The sequence below is a fragment of the Amia ocellicauda genome, chromosome 16 (assembly GCF_036373705.1).
Source record: "Amia ocellicauda isolate fAmiCal2 chromosome 16, fAmiCal2.hap1, whole genome shotgun sequence".
Lineage (NCBI taxonomy): Eukaryota > Metazoa > Chordata > Actinopteri > Amiiformes > Amiidae > Amia > Amia ocellicauda.
In genome coordinates this window covers 25,005,946-25,025,811 of record NC_089865.1, presented here as the reverse complement: position 1 = coordinate 25,025,811, position 19,866 = coordinate 25,005,946, and the positions used below count along the sequence as shown (strand labels likewise).

Here is a 19,866-nt window from a genome sequence, read left to right as displayed (position 1 = left end):
TCTCAGGCAGACTGTAGAGTTTTACTATAGGATTTTCGTGTATTTGGATCCATCTTGCCATCAATCCTGACAAGTCCTTTCCAGGCCCTGCAGATGAAAAGAGCCCCCATAAGATCATGATGCTGCCACCACCATGAGCAGTGCATTTGCATTTAGGCCAGATATCTCTTGTTCTGTTTTTTATGTATCTTTTGTTTAGGCTACACTTTCGAGTTGGCTAGGGATTGAAAAATGTTTTAATTTGCTAAAGTTAAGCTCACAATACACATTTGTTTGCCCGGATAACTCGATTTGGCCATCCTGACAAATCTGCACCGATCGTGATGACAAGCCGCTTGGTCAGGGCGCGTGCCCTGTACCGATGAACTGATCCAAACTTTAGCTCGTCGGGGCCCTCATGATAATCTCAAACACGTTTGATATTTACGAGAAGAATCTGCACAGGCAGTGTAGTATGAGATGACATTCAGAGAATGGAGACCGGCAGCAGCCAATGAGAGTTGAGCTGATGGAAAAAATAAATCAGAAAGAATAAATCAACGAGTATTTGATTTTCAGTATTTATTCAAATGCTTCAAATACAAATAGTTGAACAGGGAAAATAATATTATCAAATACCAATTAGTATCTGTAATTCTTGACCCAGGTCTGTGCAAAATAACAATACATGGATGGATGGATGGATGGATGGATGGATGGATATCTCATGACTGTTGGGCAACTATACAGGGCATATCGCCCCTCGCCTCCACAGCCACGTTTTCATCCAAATTCTCTTTTCTCTTGGCTTGTTTTGCCTGCCTGCACAAATAAAACGCAAGGGAGTGAGCTCATGATTGTCCAGGTCCATGGTTGTTTACTTTTTCTCTGGATGGATAACATGTTTCCACAAGATTGGGGACTTTTAAGGCTGTCTCTGAGATCCACAAGGATTTCAGATCGGTCATTAAGTGTGTGACCCCAGTCCTTAAATGATTGTCAAGTGTGTACACCATCACGATGCAAAATACATGAAGTCGGTAAAAGATGGATATTAGTTGTCCACCATTATCACAAATCGGTTCGGATTTTAAAATGCATGTAGTGTGAGCTTAGCTTAATGTTGACAGATTGCAAACCACAACAATGTTTTACCCCCCACCCCCCAAAAAAAGCTAGCTACATGAATAGATTGTCCAGCAGAAGTGGTCAGGAGTCAGACACAAGACAGGTGAGAGAGCGGTTTCTCAATAACAAAAAAAAAAAGTCAAGCAGCCGAATTTGGGACAAAAAAAAATAGACAGTTATAGGACACCAACAACTCGCTAAATTGAGAAACATGTGGCCAGCACAGTGTCAGGTTTGCAGAATTATATAATCTGTGAACACTGTCAGCAGGTTGATGTCCTAGATCAGAGTCCATGATCTTGAGGCTCAGCTTGCTGATCTGCACTGTATTAGTGATATGGAAGAATTGGTCAATTAGCCCATGAGATAGGTGGTGCACATGCCAAAACCTAGGAAGGTTAAGCCTTTAGAGCAGGAAAGTGTAGAGAACTGCTGGGCTACAGTAGGTCATAACTGCAGAAAAGAGCATGCATACACCTAAGAAGAGACAACCCAAGAGCTAGAAATGCCAAGCAGCTTCGGATTGACAGCTCAGAGGGAGGGCAGATGAGCCCCAGAGCACCAGGGTGCCCACTCCCCACCCGTAACAGGGAGGTAGTTATAGTAGGAGACTCGATTCACAGAGGCATAGATCAGGCGTTAGTGTGTTTCAGTGATAAGGAGACCCGCATGGTATCTTGCCTGCCTGGTGCTCAGGTTGCAGATCTCCCTAAACTAGTAGACAGGCTACTGGCCAAAGCTGGGGGGGAATCCACTGGTCACTGGTAACACACTGGGAGAGTGCAGAGTAATTGAGAATCTTTTAAACTAGGGACCACGGGAGCAGGGAGCTCTGACAATGGGAGATGTTCTACTAATGAAAGAAAACAAAGCGAAACTGCTAGTAGGCAAGCCCTGAAATTTTTGTACCTCAATGCCAGAAGTATAAAGAACAAGATGTTAGACCTAGAAGCCATAGTGTTGGCATTTGACTATGATGTTGTAGGAGTGACAGAAACATGGCTTATGAAAAATGATGGGGATGAATACAAATTGAAAGGATAAACACACAGTTTAGGAGAGACCGGCATAATCGAAGAGGTGGTGGGGTAGCATTATATAGAAATGACATTGAGGCAGAAGAACTCAAATTAGATCCTGGTAAACAAAACAGAATCTATGTGAGTTAAACTTTTGAATAAAAGATCTGTGGCCGGTTGCATGAAAGTAGTTCTCAAGTTTTTCACTTAAGGACATTTTCCCCTTGTCTAAGGGGATGAATTAAGAGTGCTGCATAAACAGAGATGCAAGTCGTTTTTAATTCTTACCGGTAGGGAAGACAAACAAACAAAAAAAAGAGACGTGAATTTTAACAACGTGGGAATTTTGACGGTAGTATGTGCAAGTGATATTCGTAGGGGCTATTTGAAATAGACGCTAGGGGGCATTTAAAGTTTTAATTACATATTAAAATTATATAGCCTAAAGGTCCATTCCCACAAGACACAACACCAGGGGGGAGTAGAGTTCATCCTTTCCCCAATAAATTGTTTTAACATGTGCTTTCAGTTGCAGACTTCACCTGCATTCTACAGCATCCCTGGGGGTACTACAATCTGACACTATGGCATTGGTTTAAGGTTTTTGTCCTTTTGCTACTAATATTATTTGTTGTTGAAATAGGCTACGTGAGAAATTATATTACGGGAACTGTTGCTGAAATAAAATTTAAAAAATGAAAATAAATTAAAACAATGAATAAATAAATGTTTAAATTACTAAAAATGCTGAAATAAAAAAAATACGTTGACATTAATTAATTAATTTCCTTATGTATTTATTATTTCAACCTTAAGTAAGTAAGTAAAGCAAGTGTAAATATAATTCAAAACAACCACCGTGTTAAGGATGCTCAAACCAAGAGCATCTTTTCTTAAACCAATGTTTTATTTGTGTTGCATTGCTTTTTTAGAAGAGGGTCTGCTTTCTTCATTACGTACATGCTCAGCTTTACGCTTAAACATTGTAATCAGCAATTGTTGCAATGCCATTTTGAATGACTCAGCTTTTAAAAATTAAAAGTAAAAAGCAGATCTTCAGTTTGCTAGTAAGGTAGATATCTAACTAGAGTAGGTCATATTACTTTTTTCAAATTTAACTTGTCTTCTAGCTAACGGTAGCCTACTGTACTGTCTCGATTTGCTTACTATGCACAGCAATGAAGAGGCGACCGTGTTAACTTATATATGAATGCTTTCTGTATAATTAGCACAACAATTTATTTATTAACTTTTTATTTTAATGTTTTATTAATGTCGTCTTACCGGTACGGTGTACTGGCAATATATTTCTTCCCGGTATGCTGTAACGTTCAGTACCGGCTTACATGCACCACTGTGCATAAACCACCTTAAATATTCCCTTTGTGTTAGGACAATCCCTTATGTCTTTTGCTACTCATCTTCTTCTTCAGCCAATAGAGTGTAAACTTAGTCAGCACTGCAGGTCTGTTACCACAGAAGTGGTGCGACGCCTCAGATAATTAATTTATATAACATTGCTCAAGAAAATGGCAAAGAAACGAAACCCCAACTCGTCTGAAGAATAAATAATAGTTTTAATTTACAGTAAACTGAAAAATACGTTGACGGCTGGATTGAATTTAGACAGCAGTCACTATAAACAGAAATAGTGGGATGAAATAATGGAGGCTGTAATTAAACGCAAGAAACATCGCTGTGCAGAGGACAACTGAAAGAGAACTAGAGAAGTTAAATGTATTAACATTTTGTAAAGGGTCTTAAAATAGTTATATAAATTCAAAAAGAACTACGTATACAAAACAAAACGTCAAATATTTATTTCAACCTACTTTTTAAATAAAGTGTAAAAAAAGGTTATTGGTTATTTCTTAACTAATTAATACTTTGTTTTGAACAATTTAAAACCTGTATTTTAATAGGCTATATAGGTGTTTATGAACTCATGTCTAGTCTCTCACTCTACGTGCTTTAAGAATACTTAGAACAAACAAGGAATACCTTGCCATGTTGCCATATTCACACATTTAGCCTACAATTAAAGGCAAATCCTGCATTTGAAATTCGTTATTTTTAAAGGTTGGATATTTAATAGATTTCAATTAAATCTAGTTTGTGCTTCTAAATCTGATTTCAGCATCGCAGCTATTTAAAATATTTAAGGTCTGTTAAATATCTGTCCATTAGTTGTTCATTTTCAGTTCATGTTTTCCATCATCATCCAGTGTATCCAAAGGATTATCTCTTCATTTTCAATGTTTAGAAATTCGGACAATAAAAACAGGCTTTTATGGTACCTGAATAGGACTTTTTTTAATTACCCTTAAGTCATTTTTTCAACCCTTAACTACCTTAAGGGGAATACTTAAGTATATACTTATTTGATCAATTTAAGTAGGATTCCTTAACTCCCCATAAGGGATTCATCTTGTTAATTTATGCAACACACTTAAGTACCAGTTAAGATAAAAACTAAGGGGAAAATTCACTTTTTTTTTTAAATTCAAGTTGTTTTATGACACTGGAAGATTAGTGGTAGGAGTATGTTACAGATCACCCAATTCATATATTCAGAAAGATGTTGCATTGTAATCAGGACTGCATGTAGCAAGGATGTGGCTGTTATAATGGGGGATTTCATTCTCAATCAAAACACAGACTGGGAAAGCCAAGTTGGGACTAGAGAAGCAGAAATAGAAATGGTTGAGATGGCAAATGACTGCTTTCTAACTCAATTTGTCAGGGAACCAATCAAAGTGCATGCATTGATTTGATATTTTCATATGACCAAGACAGAGTCAGAAGGTCATTAAAGAACCAATGGCGAACTGTAATCACAATATAGTTAACTTTGAGGCATACTTTCTACATTTTCAGAAAAGCACTTAGAAGAGTTAGACTGGGGCACACTGGAAACAGATTCAGTGCAAAATTCATGGTTATATTTCTAAAATATACTACTAGCGTCTCAAGAGAAATTGGTACCAAAACTTTGCAAATTGAGAACGACAAAACACAGTCCAAAAGTAGAAATTGTATTTTAGTAGAAATATAAAAATGTTGTATGGCACATACAAAAGAGGTAGAGACTAAACAAAATACAAAGAATATACATAACTGTAAAGAGAGATTAAGAGAGGGATCAGGAAAGCAAAAGAGGGAAATAGAAATAAATATATCTCTTGGAGCTAAAACTAATGCAAAGAGCTCTTTTCAAAACTATAACAGCAAGAGGTAAATAAAAGAGGTAGCGAAACAGCTAAATGCTAAAAATGGAAGTATCTTAGAAAACTAACAAGAAGTGGCATATGTTCTAAATGAGTATTTTACAGAGGTGTTTAAAAAGGAAAAAACAGATAACATGTCACATGTTAACAATCAGCCCAGTCAAACTCTAAGACAGATCAGGATATATCAGGTACTAAAGGGATTAGCAGAATTAAAAACGAACAAATCACCTGGGCCAGATGGTATATTCCCAACAGTACTTAAAGAAATTAGGGAAATTATTTATAGGCCGCTAACTCAAATATTCCAAATGACACTTCGAACAGAGGAAGTGCCAACTGACTGGAAGACAGCAAATGTCATACCCATCCCCAAGAAAGGGGACAAAACTGAACCAGGAAAATAGACCAGTCTCACCTGTATTACTTGTTCAATTTTGGAAAAAACAATTAGACCGAAAATATGGGAGCATCTTAATGAAAACCATATTCTTGGTGATAGTGAACATGGGACGAAGACGAAGTCAGATCATGTCTTACTAATTAGAGTTTTTTGAACATGCAACTTAAGCTGTAGATCACGTGAACACATATATATTATATACTTTTTAAAAGGTTCTGCACCAAAGACTGATCCTAAAATTGGAAGTCGTAGGTATTCAGGGTAATGTAAATAGATGGATTATGAACTGGTTGATGTATAGGAAACAGAGGGTGTCGATAAGAGAAGTTGCTTCTAACTGGAGTGAGGTTGTTAGTGAAGTTCCACAGGGATCAGTACTAGGGCCTGTGCTTTTTCTAATCTATATTAATGATCTGGACTCTGGGATAGTTAGCAAACTTGTCAAATTTGCCGATGATACTAAAATAGGTGGCTCAGCAGATACAGTCTCGGTAGCAGAAGTTATTCAAAGGGACTTCGATAATATTCAGTTGTGGGCTGACCTGGCAGATAAAATTCAATGTGGACAAGTGCAAGGTAATACATGCAGGTAACAAAAATGTCCATATATATAATTACACTACAGGAGGAATAGAACTGGAAGAAGTAACGCATGAGAAAGACCTAGGAGTATATGTGGACTCACTCACTTTCCCCATCCAAACAATGTGGGGAAGCAATAAAAAAGGCAAACAAAATGCTAGGGTATATTGTCAAAAGTGTAGAATTTTTTTTCTTCATAATTTTCACTGACAACCAGAATTTTACAAAGGAACAGAAAAAAAACTAAAACAAACAAAAAAAACAAGCAGGCATACCTAAATGTGGGAAGAGGTCCCCTTCTTGCTGCTGGAGATGTGAGCACAATTTGACAAGCCTTTGTAGCCTGGTGAGGCAGGCAGGTGGAGGAGTGAAGACGTTGGGCTTGATGATAATCATGTGGGGTCTGGGCGTGTCGGCTGGTGTAGTACCTGCCAGGGGTGGCAGAGGCAGAGGCAGTGTGGAGGGGGGGAGGAACAGACCTCCCCCCAGAGGTTTCTTGCTGGGAGACTGACCGGGTGGCTGGGCCACAGCCTGCAGGGAGCTGGAAGCTAACCCCTGGGTGGACAGAATGGCGGTCTGAGGTGGTGGCGGCTTGCATATTAAGCCCTGCGGCAGTCCAGGGAGGCACGGCGGGGAAGCAGAGGGCAGGGGGAGTGGGTAGGAGTGCTGGGGCGTGGGTGGGAGGGGCTGTTGCTGCTGCTGCGGGGGAAGGTGGGACTGTGGTGGGGGCGAAGGGTGCTGTTGTGGTTGCTGCGATTGCTGAAGAGCTGGACAGGGTGCAGGAGAGGGGCTAAAGTGCTCTAAGGGGGTTTTGAGGATCTCAGTCTCTCTGAGCCGCAGCCGCTGGTTTAGCACCAGGCGGCTCTGGAGTTTCTTCTTGACAGCCGAGCCTCTGCGGGGGGCTGCCTCATCCCCATCGGTGTCATCCTCGTGGAAGGCAAACGGGTCCAGCAGCTCGCCATCAGGGAAGGGTGCCAGCAACCGGGTGCGGGGTGGGGAGAGGGGAGGCTCGTCCAGCCCGTTAGGGGTCTTCAGAGCCAGGGAGGGCACTGTGATGTTCAGGGCGACAGACTCCAGGTGAGGCCGTGAGCGCATGTCCTCCATCGGGTCATTCTTCTTCTTGCGCTCTTTCTTCGGGATGAACCCCAGCACTTGGAGGTGGCTGTTGCAGTACCTGGGCAAGGAGGGAGGAGGAGAAGGGTTGCTTTTGCTTATGCAGTTTGATTATGGGAGAGGGGGAATATCATGTAAACATCAAAGATCTACGAGATTGACGGCTGAAGAAAACAATTCATGCGTCACAATAATATATATTTAAGCTGCATTCAGCCTTTGATTTTTAAATTTTACTTTACTGTATTATTTATGTATTATTTTATTTTGCTGTACATTTGTTGTATGTTTACCAGTCTGTAAAGTGCTCTGTGGCTACCCTGTGAAGGGCGGTATACAAATAAAAATTGATTGGTTGATTGATTTTGCAGAAGCCTTTATCTAAGGCAACTTATGTTTAACAACATTACATTGGGAAGATCACTATAAAACGTATTTCATAACAGTTAATAACATTATAGTATAAAGGTTTATACAAATGTTCACTACACTGTCTACCAATAACTGAAGTAGTCAAAGTTGTTTTTGGTTTTGAGAATATCTGTCCGTCTGTCTCTATCTTCATGTATTTCACAAATTTAAATCATTTACAAGTCCAGGACCTCAGCAGATCACATTACAAATGTATTTTATAGGATATTGGCATATTTATAAATCATTCTGCATTGCACAAAACTTTGATAATATTTTGTATCCTTTTCATAATCTATGCATTTGTATTACTTTATCTTTAACTTCTATAGAATTCTCTTTGGTCTTCATTTTCCTTCAGATTCACAGCCTTAGCACTGATCCTTCAAGAGTGGGCTTTTTATTCGAAAATGTTCACAGGTGGAGGCCAATGGTAAGGTAATAGTGTCCTCTTTAGGGCAATTTCTGTCATCTGTTTAAAATTTCACCTTACAATAATTCATTTTGAGTTTCAGAGTTTTCAAATTAAATCTAAAACTGAATAAAATGTCAATCTGTAATTTAATAATATAAGAGAATTGGTCAGGGGTATGAATACTTTTGCAAACACAAAAAGGTATATTAAAACAAACCATGAGACTGGATACAAAGTTAGTGTTATAGATTTTGTTTCTAGGTTCTCACTCATTAGGCAAACAGGAAATATGTGTTTCTAGTATTTTACTGCAAAGTTTTATTATAATAAAGCCCTGATTGCAATCATAGTCTTGTCATTCTAATACAATGTATTACCATCTATTTTTGATATATTTTGCCGTCATCAAAATGTTATTGACAACTAATCTACTGTGTAGATTCTTCAAAAAATTATACTATCAGATTTAGTCTTGCACAACATTAAGGGTCATTATGTGGTCCCCCACATGGGGAGAATACTAGGAATTATGTGAAACAGCCAAAGGACATCTGGTTTCATCTTGGTTGGCATACCCACCTGCGGTCTTCCGATTTGGGAATGGGATTGGTGCAGCGCTGGCTGTTATACTTGGCCACATATTCACATTGCTTGAAGGGGGCGGTCTTGTCCTCAAGGACGTGGCGGATACAGAAGGCGTAGCCGTTGAGTCGGCGCTGCTTGCAGAGCTTGGGGCTATAGGAGCACAATGGCTTATTGTCCACCTCCGAGAAGTGTATGTGTTTGCCTTCATACATCACGTGACTCTTGTCCTTGTGAACATCAGCTGACAAGAAAGAAGAGACGGACATGTAAATCAATACATATATAAGGTTTCCCAGCCAGTGAAACTCTCAAAGCTAACCTCCCAGCCAAAAATGCTAAGGAGGAAGATTTCTCTAAGTTTCTCCAAGGTTGTCCAATTCCTGCCTCAACTTTTCAGTTGGCAACAAAGATGCTGATAAAGAGACAAATGCTGTTAGGACAAATCTCTAACTGGAAAAAGTTGAATTTTCAACCCTAAGATCTCTGATTGACACCCAACCTAGTTAGAGTTGTTTTATTTGTACTTTACTAACTGAATTATTAATTTTTGTTTTCTTTCAAATGTGTCTGAATATAATTTTCCTTGCAATTACAAATAAAGTGACTTCAGCATAAAGCTTTTGAGTAAAATGTCAATAGGGTGATTTTTCAGATAATTTGAAACAAGGGATATAAGGGGAAAGTCACCACCCCAAATTATAGAAAAATTAAAAGTGAAACCAAAAAGAGATTTGGGTAGGTGTAATCTGGCAGTGAGATTACTGCTTTAAGTCTTTTCAGATAGGTTTCTATCAGCTTTGCACAGTGGGATGGTTTAATTCTTGCACATTCCACCTTGCAAAATACCTCCAGCTCCCCAATGAACAATTTGTTGATGGGCTGCAATCAACAATCTCCTCATACATTTTCTATTGGATTCAAGCTTGGACTGTGCAAGTCAAGGACATTCATTTTCCGAACCAGTATTGATTCTTGGCTGACTCAAGCAGGTTTTCCTGTAGGATTCGCCTGTACTTCAAACCTGAGAAGCTTCCCAGTGCCTGCTGATGAGAAACATCCATGTGACACGATACTGCCACCACCATGCTGGACAGCTGAGATGTAACCACCTCCTGATCTGTGCTTCTTCCCCTGACTCCTCAGAATTCATGGTTGGTTTATTGTATCACTATGTGAGTTATGGCTTTAAATGTAATATTTAACCGAGAAAACAATCTGTTTCTGTAATTTAATCTGAAGTCGAGTTAAACACAGAGACAGAGACCGTAACAATTTTTTTTAATGATTCAGGGTTACCACAGTAAAGGAGTTGAATACTACAATTGAGAATCTTCTAATGGTCTTTGAAAATCTAACATTTACATAATATCAGCATTTTTATCTTCATCAGTTTGGAGTAGATCCTAAATATAGAGTCCTAATTGAATTACTCGGATGGTAACAAAATATGGAAACTTTGCAGGGGCTGAAAACTTTTGCAAGGCACTATATACGATATATAAGTTCCTTTAGGACCCCCATAAGATCTTGTTCAGTAACAGGATCCTGGTCAATATTCTGTTTAGGAATGGGATCCTGGTCAATGTCCTTGTTAGATAAGATTGAGAAATTGGGCAATGTTTTGAAAAAATACTCAGTTTCATTTTAATTTAGTTTATGGACTTTAATGTACAGATTTTACTTGTATATTTAATTCATATGGCACCTGGTCATCACTCCTACAGATAATGTGTGGGTTATTCTGTGCCAAATAAACCAATCTTCAAAGTACACATACAAATTAAGTGCACTAAATAAATTAACACACATATACATACACAAAATTAGCTGTTTGCCCTAAGAAGAGCACCAGTGAAAACTAAAAATTACATTGTTAAAAAAAATAATTAAGTAAGGGTAAGGTAGATATATTTGGAACCATCATCTATCATTTTGGACACTATCTGTACTTGCTCAAACAAAGGTATTTAGTATTATATTCACAAGTTTATTCAGTGTTGGACTAGATACCCATCCAGGGTGTACCCTGCCTTGTACCCTCTGCTCACTGGGTTTGGCTCCAGCTCACCATGACCCTGTATTGGATGAAGCAGTTGTTGAAAATGGGTGGATGGATAAAAGGTTTATATTTAAACTTTGTATTGTGCTTATATTTTGTAAGTCACCCTGGATAAGGGCATCTGCCAAGAAATAAAAATTATAATATGATCTAATATACTTCGATTTTCAGCAAGCTCTTGCCAAGGTTCCACACCAAAGACTGATCCTAAAATTGGAAGCTGTAGGTATGCAGGGTAATGTAAGTAGATGGATTATGAACTGTTTGATGTATAGGAAACAGGGTGTCGATAAGAGGAGTTGCTTCTAACTGGAGTGAGGTTGTTAGTGGAGTTCCACAGGGATCAGTATTAGGGCCTGTGCTTTTTCTAATCTATATTCATGATCTGGACTATGGGATAGTTAGCAAACTTGTCAAACTTGCAGATGATACTAAAATTGACTCGGCAATCTCAGCAGCACGTTACTCAATGGGACTTGGATAATATTCAGTTGTGGGCTGACACCTGGCAGATGAAATTCAATGTGGACAAGTGCAATGTATTACATGCAGGTAACAAAAATGTCCACTATACAACACTATGGGAGGAATAGAACTGGAAGAAGTCACACATGAGAAAGACTTAGGAGTTTATGGGGACTCCTCACTTTCCCCATTCAAACAATGTGGGGAAGCAATAAAAAGGCAAACAAAATACTAGGGTATATTGTCAAAAGTGTAGAATTTAGAATAAGGGAAGTAATGTGAAGACTGTACAATGCACTAGTTAGAGCTCATCTGGAATACTGTGTACAGTTTTGGGTTCCACACTTCAAGAAGGATATCGCTGCTCTAGAGGCAATTCAGAGGAGAGCAACCAGACTTATTCCAGGTCTGAAGGGAATGTCCTACTGAGAGACTGAGGGAACTGAACCTTTTCACCCTGGAACAGAGGAGACTATGTGGGGACTTGATTTAAGTCTTCAAAATCATGAAAGGCATAGACCACATCAAACCAGAGGAGCTTTTTCAGATCAGCAGGGACACATGGACCCGGGGACACAAATGGAAATTGGCATTCAACACAGAAAACAGGAGACACTTCTTCACATATAGAGTTGTTACAATCTGGAACAAACTCCCCAGCGTTGTGGTTGATACCGACAATTTGGATGTGATCCTTGGATTAATGGACACCAAATGAGCACGATGGGTTGACTGGACTCCTCTTGTTTGTAAACTACACAACAGAATTGACCTGCTTACAGTAGTTCTCCAATGTATTGCAATCTTAAACGTCCGCTCGCTACCTAGCAAAGCAGCCTTAATAAATTACACCATAACTGACGTACACTGCCTCAAGTGCTGCAAGAAAATGTAATGTAAGTTTGACTCCTTGTAGCTTATTAAACCAGAAAATAGGCTACTGCTCTTTTAACCCTCTGAACTGAAATTGGGCAGATGCATTGAAGGACAATTTGATTCAACAGAAACTGGCACCAATGAAGGTGATTTCATTGAATTTAATAAAATCGGCTTTCACCTCACATGCTATAAACGATTCATAGACAAGAAAAAGATTACTCTGAATGCTGAAAAAAAATTAAATAAAAACAAATTGTACCACAGGGTCTGTAACCCTTGGATATCATTTAGGGCTGTTATGATTTATCGAGTTCTCACACAAATCACAGCGCTTGGTATAGCGCAGCAAATTACTTATTACATACATAATTATAATGATCATATGTAGGGCTGCAACAACTAAATCAATCAAATCGATTAGGTTGAGTATTAAAAATCGTTGGCAATGAATTTCATTGTCGATTAGTTGGGAGCACTTTACACTGCACACTGCAAAGAAGACCATTTGCTGTAAAATGTGCAAAGCTGAACTCACAACAATGATGCATGAGCACCTGAAGAGAGAACACACTGGAGCCCTGATGACAGATGCTAAACACAGCAAAGGGTGTTGCACTGGATCCGACGCATCATTTATATTCTGTCATCTGAAAAGTTGGCATATTGGATCCATTAAAACCACACTAAGTGCACAGTCTTTCCCGTTTCTTGAACTGGTGTGCGTCTCGCAAGCTATGCCTGTTTATTTATTATTATACATTTTATTTATAACACGCTCTTATTATACCCATGTGCTACATTCAAGCAAGAGTCAAATCAGACAGTAAAAAGATGGGTGATACAACAGTACAGTACATACAGACAAAGCAAAGCAAGCAAGAAAACAAGCAGGATAGCCAATAAAGAGGTTTTTAAAACTTGCAACTAACAGAGATCCTTAAAAATATCAATTGTTTAAAAGGTGATTTTTAACAAATTTCTTTAAACTAAACTATCACATGTAGGGGCGCTTCTCAGAGCCTCTGAAAGTGCATTGCACAGCTGTGTTGCAGAAGGCTTAGACTATATGATCAAATTAGTCTTCGTAAAAATGATTGCGCACAAACTACAATGACCTCAACGTAACAGCACAAAAGCAGCATGCATGTTTAAACATTAAACTATTTATTTGAAAGTGCAAGTCTTTATAGATAATGTAAGTCACATTTGTGGTGTTTATCTGTGCTCAACCACTTTCTAGAATTCTAGCTATGTCAAACAGTTGGTACCATTCCTGCCCAGCTTGCCTTGTATTGTTGGTCTATATTTATTTGCTCTGTTGTCTAGTTATTGGCGTTTAGACACACATATGATAAGCTTTTCCTCCAATCCACGTCTTCCTTTCATGTTTCATTGGTCAATGTCAATTTTAACACACATAAAATCTGATCAAATCAAACTCCTTTTACACTCAGTGTGCAAGGTGTGAAAGTGAATATGAACAACCATTTTTTTCTTTAGGCGCACATAAAGATCGGATGCGTCATCGGATCCAGTGTGCATGTACTTGTAAATATTGTGCTACTGTGCATACTCTTTTTGTTTTTTTAACATTCTACCTACATATTCCAGTATTGGACTGCCGTTTTAAGCTATTTGATGTAGAAAAGCCTGTAAACACTGAATCTAATTCGTTTTCCTTATTTTTCAGTATTTAATCAAAACATTTAGCACCTTTCAAACTGAAGAGTAAAAGAGTTTTGTGTTTTGAGAACAATGTAAAAACACATTTTCACATATGTTTTCTATTGGTTTTATTAACTGTCTTCTCAAGTTGTTTTAAAGAGAACATTATGCAATATTAGGAAAAACTTAAACCTTTAGTTCTTTAATAAAACACTAGCATTTAACGGAGGATTTTTAAAATCCAATTAATCGAAGTAGTAATCGACAGATTAAACTATTATCAAAATAGTTGTTTGTTACAGCACTAATCTTACGATACCTATATATCACAAGAAACGCAAGACATTTAAATTTTCATTCTTTTATTTTTGGAATTAATACAGAAATGTGCATTAGCTAAGAAACCTATTATAGAGACACCATTTGTATACTCAAAAATAACTAATATATATACACTCACCTAAAGGATTATTAGGAACACCTGTTCAATTTCTCATTAATGCAATTATCTAACCAACCAATCACATGGCAGTTGCTTCAATGCATTTAGGGGTGTGGTCCTGGTCAAGACAATCTCCTGAACTCCAAACTGAATGTCTGAATGGGAAAGAAAGGTGATTTAAGCAATTTTGAGCGTGGCATGGTTGTTGGTGCCAGACGGGCTGGTCTGAGTATTTCACAATCTGCTCAGTTACTGGGATTTTCACGCACAACCATTTCTAGGGTTTACAAAGAATGGTGTGAAAAGGGAAAAACATCCAGTATGCGGCAGTCCTGTGGGCGAAAATGCCTTGTTGATGCTAGAGGTCAGAGGAGAATGGGCCGACTGATTCAAGCTGATAGAAGAGCAACTTTGACTGAAATAACCACTCGTTACAACCGAGGTACGCAGCAAAGCATTTGTGAAGCCACAACACGTACAACCTTGAGGCGGATGGGCTACAACAGCAGAAGACCCCACCGGGTACCACTCATCTCCACTACAAATAGGAAAAAGAGGCTAAAATTTGCACAAGCTCACCAAAATTGGACAGTTGAAGACTGGAAAAATGTTGCCTGGTCTGATGAGTCTCGATTTCTGTTGAGACATTCAGATGGTAGAGTCAGAATTTGGCGTAAACAGAATGAGAACATGGATCCATCATGCCTTGTTACCACTGTGCAGGCTGGTGGTGGTGGTGTAATGGTGTGGGGGATGTTTTCTTGGCACACTTTAGGCCCCTTAGTGCCAATTGGGCATCGTTTAAATGCCACGGCCTACCTGAGCATTGTTTCTGACCATGTCCATCCCTTTATGACCACCATGTACCCATCCTCTGATGGCTACTTCCAGCAGGATAATGCACCATGTCACAAAGGTCGAATCATTTCAAATTGGTTTCTTGAACATGAAAATGAGTTCACTGTACTAAACTGGCCCCCACAGTCACCAGATCTCAACCCAATAGAGCATCTTTGGGATGTGGTGGAACAGGAGCTTCGTGCCCTGGATGTGCATCCCACAAATCTCCATCAACTGCAAGATGCTATCCTATCAATATGGGCCAACATTTCTAAAGAATGCTTTCAGCACCTTGTTGAATCAATGCCACGTAGAATTAAGGCAGTTCTGAAGGCGAAAGGGGGTAATAATCCTTTAGGTGAGTGTATATATATATATATACACACACACACACACACACACACACACACACACCAATCCCCAGAATGTTCTTTTTAAAACAGAAAATTAGTGAAAAATGCATCTCTCAGACAATGTTGGATAAAACTGAAACTATACATGGTATTATTAAAACTATTTCAAATCCTACTTTGAGGGATCCATGCTAGAAAATGTCTGTTTTGCATGCTAACAAAAAGAAGGAAATAATCGGCAGATATATTGGTAATCGCGAAATTTAGCTGTATCGGTCGAGCTATAGGAAGAAGGAAACCCAAACCCCAGCAGCATTAGAATAAAGCTGTAAACGGACAGGAGCCAGATTGTGGCTGTGGGTATGTGTTGTTTTACAGCAGATTTATTTCACACATCAACAGCAGACAATACCAAGGAGGAGACACTTTTGTCATGGGAAACAGCTGGTTGACTGTGAAAGGCAAGGCCAGTGCACAAGGAACATCTTGAGGGAAGAGTCAAGAGATATACAGGGTCATCAATCAATTATGTTAATTTTATAAAATAAAATATGCAGGATTCTGTACAATTAAGTATAAATACTAATGTGGTTTAAGTGGTTTAATGTTGTTAATGTATTATTTAAAAGCTTCTAAAACACACATAGTAGTGTGTGTAGTTCAATCCTGTAACTACAGTACAAAATTACATTAATTTAACTTCTGAATTTCTCTTCCACAATCTTACCCCAAATCTTCGGTATGCTCCAACTGCATAAATTGCCTAGTGAACATATTTGACGTGACACAGAAAGACAGCTGTCAGACATCTCCGCCCCCACCCGCCCCCTCTTTTTAACAAATAGCACAGGCCATGAACTGATCTTGCTAACTTGTGCTTACAGGAGTCTTGAGGCCTGAATTTCTACAACTACCTTGATAAGTCTTCTGAAAGTTAAATGTTGGAAACATTCAGGCTAGGGTTGCAAATTTGAAGACTTTTCCTTAAATTGACCGTTGACATCGTTAAAGATCAATCAATCGATTAATCTTATTAAAAAGTGGGGAGTTTTGCCTTTCGAAGAAAATCTCCAATTTTTGTTTTTTCCCAATAAAATCTTTATTTTAACAAGACGTGGACATATTTGACACCATGTAGATAACCACATATCAGAAAACAAGTGCAATGCTCTTACTTCACTTTTGGATTAAACATGAAAACACTTATCTTTTGACTCAATTTCTGTTTTAAAATATAATCAAAAATAAGGTGTTTTTAACCAATATTTAAAAAGAACAAAAAAACAAAATCGGACTCACCATCTTTGGATGAGTATTACATTTAAATGACTCTGGCAGTCCCCATATATCCACTGCCCATTTAGTTTTTTCTGCAGGGTGGTCCGCTGTGCGTCAGACTGGCAGACTTTGATCTTTACAGCAAAGTGTTGTGACTTATTGTGACGTTATATATACATAGTGTTGCGATGTTTGCTAAATGCACAGAAGACCCCCAAAAAGCTTAATGTAAATTTGCTACTGAAAATTGGTATCACGGAGGAAAAAGCATTTTCCAGGATCATTTAACCAAGGTAAATTAAAATGAGGCATTATTTATTTGTTGGTTGCACTTAAATTCGTAACAAGATAAAAACAGTTTCAGATATAGCTCTGTGTTGGAAAAGACTAATTTAATATATATATTCATTCTTGAATAGCCCACAACCTCCTCCTTAACCTAATCAAATATCCACTTCTCCCATAAGAAAGTAACCTCCTTGGATTTCTATGGGGTGGCAGTCTAAAGCGACACATCCCTTAACTCAATTCTATCATCAAAAATCTTTATTTTTTTTCTCTGTTCATTAAAGGTATGAATACATTTTATTATGATATATTGTAAAAATGGCAAAGATATAATCACTGGGGTTTCAATAATTGAAACCTATTCAGCTGTAGACTTATTATCAATTATTATTGATTATTATTATTATTATGAATTATCCATCCATAAACAAATATAACATTGAACCCTAAAAATCCTGCTTAATGTGGTCAGATAATAAACGTTTTAGATTTGGACTCATGCTGAAAATCATCTGACTGAGTGGAAATTGAATGTTAATTCTGCTACACTAACTGCACTGTGAATTGTTCAGTTTACATTCTGCCAAAAGTACATACTCTCTGAAGCATACAGTACAGTAACTTTGCAGAAAAATAGGATTCAGATTGTTTCTGGAAAAATCCACTTCAGGGTTGATAAATTCCCTTCTAACGATACCACACTCAACAGATAAGTGAATTTCAATACCTGTTCAGTACTTCTCATTTGTTTACAGACTATATAGAAGTGAGATTCATATAATCCTATGACTTAGGCCTAGCTTACTTGTTAAGACTTCTCACAAGCATCTTGAAAACAAGATGAACCGGAATAGTACTTATACGCATCAAGGCTGCAATAATGTAAAAATACAGAGCAGAAAAGAGCTGACTAAAATAGGTTAAAGGATCATCATAAGTAACTTTGTTAAATTACTTGTGATGATCCTTTAACCTATTTAGTCAGGTCTTGTCTTTCCATGTCAACAGGAGCAATAGTCCAGAAGTCCCACATTTGACCATAAGCAGTAAGAAAAGTTAGTAAACTAATAAGCTTTAAAAGAGCACTGAGGTTTAATTTTTTTTTTTTTTAATTAAAATGCGTTTAATGGAATTACATAACTAAAGTTCTCAAACTGTGATTTAATTCCAGAAAAAATAAAGAATAAATTACATCTACAGGCAATATGGAATTTATCAGTTCAGTTTCTGATGGGCTATGTAGTGTTTACAAAACAATTCCAGTTGGACTTACTTGTGTTTGAATCTGTTCGTCAGGATTTAGGTGAGTTCCATTAATTCAACTCCAATTCAATTCAATTCAATTCACTTTCCACATAAAGTAATTCAGTTCAATTCCCTATCTAAGCAAATCAATTTCAAAATAATTGCAAATCCAACACATTGATCTAGCTGAATCTTTAAATTTTGGTGTGATTCTTGACACAGCATTATCCTTGCAGTCTTAAGTTAAGAATACCACCAAGATTTCCTTTTACAACCTATGCAACATAGTCTAACCAAGATCCTCACTAGAGGTATTCACGGGTCCACCCGAACCCGGGACCCATACGGGTTCAGGTCCATATTTTAAACGGTCAGCCGGGTCCGGGTCGGGTCCCAGGTCTGTTTAACACTGTGTGTAATACCCGAGTCGATCTGAGAAGACCGACAGGGGCAATGATGATGAATCATGATGTGGAAGTACTGTGTGTGTTTTGTAGACTTGGGATGAAAAAGTGTGAGCCGGGAAATAAGGTATATTATATTTCTATATATTATTTTTTATATTTTACTTATTTGAATCTGTTCCTGGTACAGTAAATATTGATTGACGTAAGTTTAATTTTGTTGTGTATTCCTGTTTCTATTGTGTAGTGCAACAGCAAATGCAAACAAACAGCAACAAAATCTGATCAGGGACTGTAACATAAATGTTGTCTCTCTCTTATATTTCAGGTTTCTCCAGCTAATGTGCATGTGTGCAGTGAGTCAACCAGAGCTTCTGCAGTGACGCGATGACCAATTGACGATTGGCTCTTTTATTTAGAAGGCGGGACTTATTCCGCCATATCGGTGTTTGACAGATGATGTAAACCAAAGTGCATTACTGGCTTCGGCACGATTTTTGAGATATCATAGTTGGAGTTCGTTCGGAGGATGGATTGTATGCGTCACGGTCAGGTACAGGAGAGAAGGCTACTAACGCTAGAAGGCTAGAAAGTTTTATTTTCACAACCTAATAATAAATTAGCTACATGAAATCTGTGCCGATCGGGTTCAATCGGGTCTGTGTGTCCCGGCCGGGTCCGGTCCAGATTTCAAATAATAGATGGGTCAGAGTCGGTTCCGGGTAGTACATTTACGGCACTTCTCGGTTCTGCACGGGTCCAGGTGCGAACTTTAAAATAATAGACGGGTCTGGGTCGTTTCCGGGTAGCACATTTCCGGGTCTCTTCGGGTTCAGGCACAGATTTTTGGACCCATGAAGACCTCTAATCCTCACTTACAGCGGCTGAAGCAGAGAAACTGGTCCATGTGTTACCTCTCGCATTGATCACTGAAATGGAACATCACTACTGTTTTAGCATCCCTTCACTGGCTTCCTGTTAGGCATAGAATTTATTTTTAAAATATTTTACTTGCGTACAAAGCACCAAATAATTTAGCACTAATCTATTTCAAATAACTTTCACTATTGTATGCTCCTGTATGTG

The 19,866-nt window shown here is 38.2% G+C and overlaps 1 protein-coding gene across 1 annotated transcript in view; it reads right to left on the bottom strand.

Moving 5' to 3' along the window:
• The window catches only part of ino80db (INO80 complex subunit Db), a 57,951-nt gene that overhangs the window by 21,662 nt on the left and 16,423 nt on the right, over positions 1-19,866 (bottom strand). The window contains exons 2-3 of the mRNA XM_066688540.1: positions 8,857-9,103; positions 6,614-7,512 (exon numbers count right to left, since the gene is read on the bottom strand). Of these exons, the coding sequence (XP_066544637.1) occupies positions 6,614-7,512; positions 8,857-9,074 (1,117 nt within the window). The 5' untranslated portion in view covers positions 9,075-9,103. The remainder of the gene's footprint in view (positions 1-6,613; positions 7,513-8,856; positions 9,104-19,866) is intronic.